We start from the raw sequence: 9,272 nt of genomic DNA on the forward strand, positions 1-9,272 counted from the left end.
GGAGATCACCAGTCTCTGTAATAACCATTAAAATGAAGGACTTAGTTTCTGCTGTTACATTGGCTTTCAATTAATAGTGTAATAGATGAAGACAGTCAGTGGATATTTTGGAGACTGTATTCTTACTCATATATGTTACATGTATTTTTTTAGGTAGACCTTTAATAATTGAGTTTGTAAAGTGCTCTCTGCCAGGTTTCATTGTTTTAGATTGTGAGAGCGATGGAAAGCTCAGAGACCATAGTTTTTGTGACCGTGGCTTAAGTGACTCATGTATGCCCTTGACCACATGCCAGTGCAACAGTCTGATTATGATCTTACATTAGGCATCTGAGTACAAACTGTAAGAAACTTATGTTTTCTTTACAGTCTGCACCCTCCCTGTTTCTTAAAAGCAATTTTGAGTACTTAAGAGGCAATTATCGAAAAGCTGTGAAGCTGTTGAATAGTTCAAACATCGCTGAGCATCCAGGATTCATGAAAACAGGTAAAAGAAAATTGTGAAGTTTGGTATTTTCTTCCTGACTCTTATGCCTTATTTCTTGGATTTTTTTCCCTAGACTGCTCTTCAGAGTGATTTTTGCTAATTTTTTAAATGAAAATGTTTTATTATTGCTGCTTCAGAAAATTCCTGGTATTTTATTACTCATTTCCATTTTAAAAGAAGCCTCCCTTCTTATTTTACTTTTCTTTCACTTCATATGCTCTTTCTGTCATTTTGGTTTTAATACCAGCTTAGAAATTCTGTCCAGGGCATAAGGTCCTTGGTCTTTTGCTTTGTGAAATGAGTCCTTTTAAGGAAATGAGATCATAATGTTTTTACTTTTCCCTTCTCTCCCATAAAAGCAGTGAATAATATGATACTAAAATGAAAGGTAGAATTTGTAGCTGTCATTTAAGTTCATATCATTGCTGTTTTATGGGGAAGAAGGAAAATCAGTTTATTCAAGAAATGAGGTTAAACTATTTTTTTTTTAAGATTTTTTCTTTTAATGTGGACCATTTTAAAAATCTCTATTGGGACTTCCCTGGTGGCACAGTGGTTAGGAATCTGCCTGCCAATTCAGGGGACACGGGTTCAAGCCCTAGTCTGGGAAGATCCCACATGCCGCAGAGCAGCTAAGCCAGTGTGCCACAAATATTGAGCCTGCGCTCTAGAGCCCACATGCCACAACTACTGAAGTCCGCATGCCCTAGAGCCTGTGCTCTGCAACAAGAGAAGCCACCACAATGAGAAGCCCACGCACCACAATGAAGAGTAACCCTCGCTCACCGCAACTAGAGAAAGCCCGCACACAGCAACGAAGACCCAACACAGCCAAAAATAAATAAATAAAATAAATAAAAAACAAAAATAAATAAATAAATTTATATTTTTTTAAAAAGAAATCTAATTAAAGTCTCTATTGAATTTGCTACAGTATTGCTTCTGTTTTATGTTTTGGTTTTTGGCCACGAGGCATGTGGGATCTTAGCTCCCCAGCCAGGGATCAAACCCACACCCCCTGCATTAGAAGGCAAAGTCTTTAACCACTGGACCACCAGGGAAGTCCCCAAGGTTAAACTATTGAAAATATTTTGTACCAAGTTCAGAATGCAAAGGATGAATATAGTGTTTATTTCGTTTGAGATTCCATTCAGACCAATGCACAGAACACACATGCAAACATACTCAAACCTTCCCACATTCACCCCTTCAGTTCAGTGGAGTCATAGAGGATGGAGAAAGTCAGTTTTTTCCATTATAATTCTCTTGGGTACTCCATTTGTTCTGAGTACCCATTTCTGATTCTGTTAAATTTTTATTTTTCATGTTTTTATTGTCATAGTTTCCCCTCAGAGACCCTCTAACACCCAAACTGGAACGGTCTCTCAGACTAAAAAGGTAATATACGTTGCAGAAATTTTACTTAGAATTGTCTTGACACAGATTTCAGAATTTCAGGTATTGTCAGTCTTTAAAATGGAGCAGGACATGTAGTTGACTAGTCAACAGTTATGATAATCTAATAGGATAGATTGTATATATAGTTATATACTTTAATGTATTGAGAGTTTTCATAATATTAATTTTAAAATCTTTAATTCGCTTCCCACACATAAAATTCAGTATTTGCTGCTGATAAAGTAGGCTTATTAGAGAAGATTTGGGAATAGAATTTCTCCTAAATTGTTCATAATGCCACTCGCCAGAAGCAACCTCCTTTAAAACATATTAATGTATTTCTTACTCTTTTTTCCTCAGCCTAGTTTTTTTTCTTTCTTAAATATTCTCATTGTTTAATTTTAAAACATATCAGAGGCCAGCCTTTAGTTTTTAGCATTGAATGAATATTCTGATTATTAATTTTATCAATCTAGTTGGGTGTTTTATATCATTGAGGAAAAGACAGACTATCAGTAAATTGTTTTGGAATGTTTGGGAAGCCATTTAGAAAAAGAAACAATTTAGAAAAACCTGGATTGCTTTCATTACACCAAAATAAAATCTAGAGAGATGCAGGATTATAATGTAAAAATAAAATCATAAAAACAGCAAAAGAAAACTTGGATGAATATTTTACTTTTGTGGTGGGGAAGCCTCGATTAAACATTATCCAAAATCTAAGAACCATACAGTTTAGAAAAGATTACTAAATTTGACCACATAAAAATGTAAAACTTTTTATGATTGAAAACATAAGCATACACACACATTCTGAACCAAGTCACAAGACAGATGACAAACTGGCAGTGGAGGGAAATAATTGAAACAGATGTGACAGAAGGTTTCTATAACATACACACTAGCAGGTAACCAATAGGAAAAACATCTGTAACCAAATTTTTTTAAATGAGTAAAGAGCAGGAAGAGCCAAGTGTACAGGATAAGAAATACAAATGCCCAACACACATGGGAAGATAGATGCTCAGCCATAGTCATATTTAAAGGAGTGTGAACGAAGAGTGGAGACTTAAGAGTTGAATAAAGCAAAGCAGGATTTTACATGTTCTGTTTACATACACTTGCTATTCTTCATTTAATATATTTTGACTGTTTCTGTAGCTTGCTGCATTCCTTCCAGTTTGTACATAATATTTTGTGTGGATGCAGTGCATACATATTATGTTACTAATAAATACTTCTTGTCCTTTGCATTTTTGTATCATTTGCCTATGATTATTAAAAGTTAAATCAGAAGAAAAAACTAAACAGGCTAACAAAATCAATATGCAGGATTGATTTATCACCTTTAATAAGAGATTTTAAGAGAAAAGGAGTTTACAAAATTTTCATATGTTTCCTAAATTTCAAATGCCTTGTAAACTGTTCTGTAAGGACTGAGTAGAATTGCATATATAATTAACTCTTGCTTGCTAAGCCTGATTCTTGTATGATGTGTATCAACAATAAAATTTGTGGATAAACTTATGTATGTTTTTCTCAGGTGAATGCTTGAGGTGCATGTTCTGGAATAATCTTGGTTGTATCCATTTTGCCATGAGCAAGCACAATTTGGGAATTTTCTACTTTAAAAAGGCTCTGCAGGAGAATGACAATGTCTGTGCACAGCTCAGTGCAGGTAGCACTGATCCAGGTAAGCCCATTAAAGGGGGACAGTTTATATTTTACTACTTGAGGAAAATACGATTTTAAAGAGCAAGCATCTGGTTATAAAATGCATGCCATGTGTTCTTATATACACTTAACACTGATCCTGCCCAAAAATTTGACTCTGGGGATTTTTAGTAGATGTTGCTCCTTTGAGTAATAATTAAAGAAGTTTAAGCTACGTTCACTTTTTCATGGATTTGAAAGTCAGTAATCCCATATGGTAATGCTATAAAGCAAAATATTTTGCTAAGATTTCTTTTTTTTTTTTTTTCCTTGCGTTATGCGGGCCTCTCACTGTTGTGGCCTCTCCCATTTGCGGAGCACAGGCTCCGGACGCGCAGGCTCAGCGGCCATGGCTCACGGGCCCAGCCGCTCCGCGGCATGTGGGATCTTCCCAAAACGGGGCACGAACCCGCGTCTCCTGCATCGGCAGGCGGACTCTCAAGCACTGCGCCACCAGGGAAGCCCTGCTAAGATTTCTTGACTGTGCCAAACTACTTTTATTCTAGCTTCCTTTCAAATGTGATACTCTTGACAGCACCTGACAGTCTTTAAGCAAATTCCTGGAGTTTAGTCCTTTAATATTCGTAGGATGTGGATCCTTGATCTGAAATGCTTAAAATCAGGCAATTATTTAGCTTTTTAAAATATTTAAATTTTTTTTAATTTTTAAAAAATTATTATTTTTAAAAATATTTATGTATTTATTTATTTGGCTGTGCCTGGTCTTAGTTGCAGCACACGGGATCTTTACTGCCTCGTGTGGGCTCTCAGTTGCAGCATGCAGGATCTAGTTCCCTGCCCAGGGATTGAACCCAGGCCCCCTGCATTGGGATCGTGGAGTCTTAACCACTGGACCACCAGGGAAGTCCCGCTTTTTAAAATATTTTAAAGACTATTTAATTGATGGAAAATGTATCCCAAAAATCACAGTCTCTTTTTTTCTTTTTTCTTTTTTTTTTTTGTGGCCACGCCACTCGGCTTGTGGGATCTTAGTTCCCCAACCAGGGATCAAACCTGGGCCCCTACAGTGCAAGTGCCAGGTCCTAACCACTGGACTGCCAGTGAATTCCCTAGTCTCATTTTATTATGGGCTGCAAAAGTTAGAATAAGTGAGTGGGACTTCCCTGGTGGTGCAGTGGTTAAGAATCTGCCTGCCAATGCAGGGGACACGGGTTTGATCCCTGGTCCGGGAAGATCCCACATGCGGCGGATCAACTAAGCCCATGCACCACAACTACTGAGCCTGCACTCTAGAGCCCGTGAGCCACAACTACTGAGCCTGCACTCTAGAGCCCGTGAGCCACAACTACTGAGCCTACGAGCCACAGCAACTGAGTCCGTGCACCTAGAGCCTGTGCTCCTCAACAAGAGAAGCCACCGCAGTGAGAAGTCCGTGCACCACAACGAAGAGTAGCCCCCGCTCTCCGCAACTAGGGAAAGCCCGTGTGCAGTAACCAAGACTCAATGCAGCCAAAAATAAATAATTTATTTTTTAAAAAAAGAATAAGTGGGTGAACAATAGTCACTGTAGGTATATAGTACATTAATTTTTTATTTCCATGGTGAAGTTCCCTAACACCCTAAGATTAACTGAATGCTTCTGGTAAAGAAAACACATAATGATAACATGGCTAACTGAACTGAAAGTGAAAAAGAGTGGAATCTTCTTGCAGGCTCTAAAAGTGTGGAAAGGTAGTGTAAGGTTCAGTGGAGTGAGAGTGGGTCTTTGCCTTCCTGGAACATTGTTGCCTGAGGAGCTGGTAATGAGAAGACACATCTCTGGCCCCACAAGCACAGACAACTGAGATGCCTCTGGAGGATATTTGTGGGGTTGGGGATGGAGATAATCATTGTGGTGAGAGCTGTTTACAACTTCAGATTGGGGATTGGGGTCATTGGTGTCAAAAAGGCAGTAGTTGAGTACTTAGTGGAATAAATGTTTTCAGTGGAGCTGTTATTTTAAATCTGATGATTCTCATCTGCTTTTTATCATCAGGCAAAAAATTTTCAGGAAGACCCATGTGCACATTACTAACCAACAAGAGGTATGAGTTGCTGTATAACTGTGGGATTCAGCTGCTTCACATTGGAAGGCCTCTTGCTGCATTTGAGTGTCTGATTGAAGCTGTTCAGGTTTACCATGCAAACCCCCGCCTCTGGCTGCGGCTGGCTGAGTGCTGCATTGCTGCCAATAAGGGGGTGAGTCTCTGTTTTTTTGAACCCCCACCCCACCCCCACTTGTTGCATAGAGAGCAATAAATAGTTGGTAACATAAAGACCTCCTCCCCTTTTTAACTCTCAGGGAATTTGTAAAGATAGTCTTCTGTTCTTTATCAGTTGGACAAAATTTAGTTTCATGAAGTTATGTGTTCACTTTCTGACTCTTGGTGAGCAGGGCAACATGTGTCAGCAGTCACGTTGAAAAGTTGAAGCCATTAAGACGGTCATATCTGTTGCAACAGTGGTCTGCAAGCTGCTGGGGCAGGGGCCACGCCATCAGCTGGCGTGAAAGTGGTGTGTGCGGCCAGTGATTAAAGGAGGGCTGCTGATAACACAGTGAGTGTGGAAAGAACCGCATTATGCTGTGCTTCCTCCAGTGCCTGCAGGGTTTACTTTTGATTCAGTAAATGTTGTCGAGTTAGTGGATTACCAGGCTGTTTCTCTCTGACACGTGTTCATCCACGGTGGCCGTGAGAAATAGGCCAGTTTACACTAGTGTCCATGCCTAGATTATCTCCAAATGGCAGCTGGTGAAAGCCTTTTGAATCTCAAGTGGGGAGGGGTCAGTGGGAGGTAGGGGAAAGACAGGTTGTATCAGAATCACCAGATGTCTGTACCACCCCATTTCCTAGCCACCCCCTACCCCCCACCGTTGCCGGGCTCAGGCTCATCAGGTCTGAGGAGGTGGGGGGTATGTCATCCTGAGGTTTTGCCTGGCATGCTTGCCATAGGTGATAACACTTCCTGAAAAGCAACTACAGGAACTAAAGGGATTAAAGAGGTGTGTTTGCCTGGCAGTTTTCACACTTGATACTTAAAGTAGTTTATGATTTGAGTATGCCACTGGGGGAAGAGATGAATGTTGTCTTTGAGGCTTTAATGGTTTATTTCATTGTCCCTTTTAAGGGATAACGTTCTTATTAGATAATTCTTAAATTAGCTGATAAACAACTCTGGGCAGAATTTGCACTTTTTTAAAACAAAAGAATCTGTAGAAATTGCTTATTCTCTTTAATGTGATGAATTTAATCAGTGTTGGAGGCCTTAGTAAGGTTTAACATTTTCTTTTAAAATTACTTATTTTTAGAAATAGTAGTTTTAGGATTGTCTTCTATGGATTTCATTCTGACGTTTTTTTCCTCCCATTTTTTCTAGAAAGTTGTAAATTTGTAACTTTTTATTTTTTTTATTTTTTTTTATTTTTTGCGGTGCGCGGGCCTCTCACTGTTGTGGCCTCTCCCGTTGTGGAGCACAGGCTCCGGACGCACAGGCTCAGCGGCCATGGCTCACGGGCCCAGCCGCTCCGCGGCATGTGGGATCTTCCCAGACCAGGGCACGAACCCGTGTCCCTTGCATCGGCAGGCGGACTCTCAACCACTGCGCCACCAGGGAAGCCCTAAATTTGTAACTTTTAAACGATAGTAAAGATGACTTGGTTGCCATAGCTTGGTGGATACCAGAACACTCACAGTCTGTGCTACTAATAGGAAATTTGCTATAAATAATTATGTTTATCTTTGTGCTTCTCCTCTTTCTAAAACCTGAGGTGGGGAACTCCCTGGCTGTCCAGTGCTTTCACTACCAAGGGCCCAGTTTCATTCCCTGGTTGGGAAATTAAGATCCTGCAAGCTGCGCACAGCACGGCCGAAAAAAAAAAGGACAGAAAAATAAAGTAAAATAAAACCTGAGGTGACTGAAAAGAGTAAAAACAACCCCAAAATACACTTGAGGAAAATCCCAACAGGAGAAATTATGAACTCCAAATAAAATTTCATAACATTCATTTACTCAGGACAAAAGGGATGCTGAACAGATCAGTTTGTACCTTCCAAAATAAATTCATTTTTTAATAAACAGAACCAATTTAATTATTAAATTGGTGATGCCAAAGAGGTCATTTTGTCCTCATTATCTGATGCATGTTGTTTCAGACCTCTTCTGGCAGATGCAGAGTTTATGTTTACCTGGGCAGTGTATGATATATAAGAAAAGATTTGCCAGATAAAAAACATAGACTCAGGGACGTCCCTGGTGGCACAGTGGTTAAGAATCCACCTTCCAATGCAGGGGACACAGGTTCAGTTCCTGGTCGGGGAACTAAGATCTCACGTGCCGGGCAACTAAGCCCACGTGCTGCAACCACGCCGCAACAGAAATCCCACGTGCCACAGCTAAGACCCGATGCAGCCAAATTCATTCATTCAAAATGGTAGAATTTCCTTCTTTCTAAAAAAAAAAGAGAGAAGGCTACTTAAAAAATCACCATGAACCATTTACTTTTCTGAAACTGTGCCGTTTATTTTTCTGAGTTCTGAAACTCGTATTTCTTGAGTGCAGTTCCTACTGCCAAGACACTATAATATTGCAAATACTCTAATTACATATCATTATTTTACATTAAGACTGTTCTGGGGGCTTCCCTGGTGGTGCAGTGGTTAAGAATCTGCCTGCCAATACAAGGGACACGGGTTCGAGCCCTGGGCCTGCAAGATCCCACATGCCGTGGAGCAACTAAGCCCATGTGCCACAACTGCTAAGCCTGAGCTCTAGAGCCCGCAAGCCACAACTACTGAGCCCACGTGCCACAACTACTGAAGCCTGCGCGCCTAGAGCCCGTGCTCTGTAACAAGAGAAGCCACGACAATGAGAAGCCCACGCGCCTCAACGAAGACCCAACGCAGCAAGCAAGAAAGAAAGAAAGAAAGGAAAGGAAAGGAAAGGGAAGGAAGGAAGGAGGAAAGAAAGAAAGAAAGGAAGGAAGAAAGGAAAGAAAGAAGAAAGAAAGAAAGAAAGAAAGACTGTTCTGGCACACTTTTTTGGCTACTGATCTATTACTGAAGCTATGGTATATTATTGTGGATTTTTAGTTCCATCCAGATCTAGCCATCTGATCAGCTTCTACTGCCTTAAGGATCAGGGAAGAGAGTATGGACAAACCATCACAAATTTATCACCCCACCAGGAAAAAAGGTCAGAAGAGAAGGCCTTCCAATCATGGTTCAGAATATCCACTCTTTCTTATTTTTCACTAATGTTCCTTAGCCGCCTCCTCAAGACAAAATAGTTCCAGTCAGTTTTATTGTATTTTTTGTGTTACGTAATACTTTCTTTCTAAAATGAATCTACAAGTGAATCCTTGTTTTGCTTAAAGTCATACATATATGGAAGTACAACTATAAGAAAGTTTGGTTACGGAGCAAGAAGTAATAAATAGTACAGAAACATTTGTGTTCAGAGATGGACTTTTTGCGGGGCAGAGTTTATCTCTGCAAGTTCCTATGAATTGGCTCCATTTTGTTCCTGTATATGAGAATCTGCAGGACTTTACAAAATGCAGGTAAATCGGAGACTTAGAGTGAAGGGGGAAGATAAAGGAAATTGGCACCACCAAGCTCCTGTAGTGAGATGATGTACTGTAGTGAAATATCAAAAAAAAAAAAAAAAAAAAAAAAAA

The 9,272-nt window shown here is 39.9% G+C and overlaps 1 protein-coding gene across 4 annotated transcripts in view; it reads left to right on the plus strand.

Annotated features, from left to right (window-relative positions):
- The window catches only part of CNOT10 (CCR4-NOT transcription complex subunit 10), a 65,351-nt gene that overhangs the window by 26,138 nt on the left and 29,941 nt on the right, over positions 1–9,272 (plus strand). For all 4 annotated transcript variants that reach the window (XM_007464921.1, XM_007464923.1, XM_007464922.1 and 1 more), the window contains exons 8-10: positions 370–487; positions 3,429–3,578; positions 5,595–5,797. In XM_007464921.1, the coding sequence (XP_007464983.1) occupies positions 370–487; positions 3,429–3,578; positions 5,595–5,797 (471 nt within the window). The remainder of the gene's footprint in view (positions 1–369; positions 488–3,428; positions 3,579–5,594; positions 5,798–9,272) is intronic.

The sequence above is a fragment of the Lipotes vexillifer genome, unplaced genomic scaffold, assembly GCF_000442215.2.
Source record: "Lipotes vexillifer unplaced genomic scaffold, Lipotes_vexillifer_v1.1 scaffold1934, whole genome shotgun sequence".
NCBI lineage: Eukaryota > Metazoa > Chordata > Mammalia > Artiodactyla > Lipotidae > Lipotes > Lipotes vexillifer.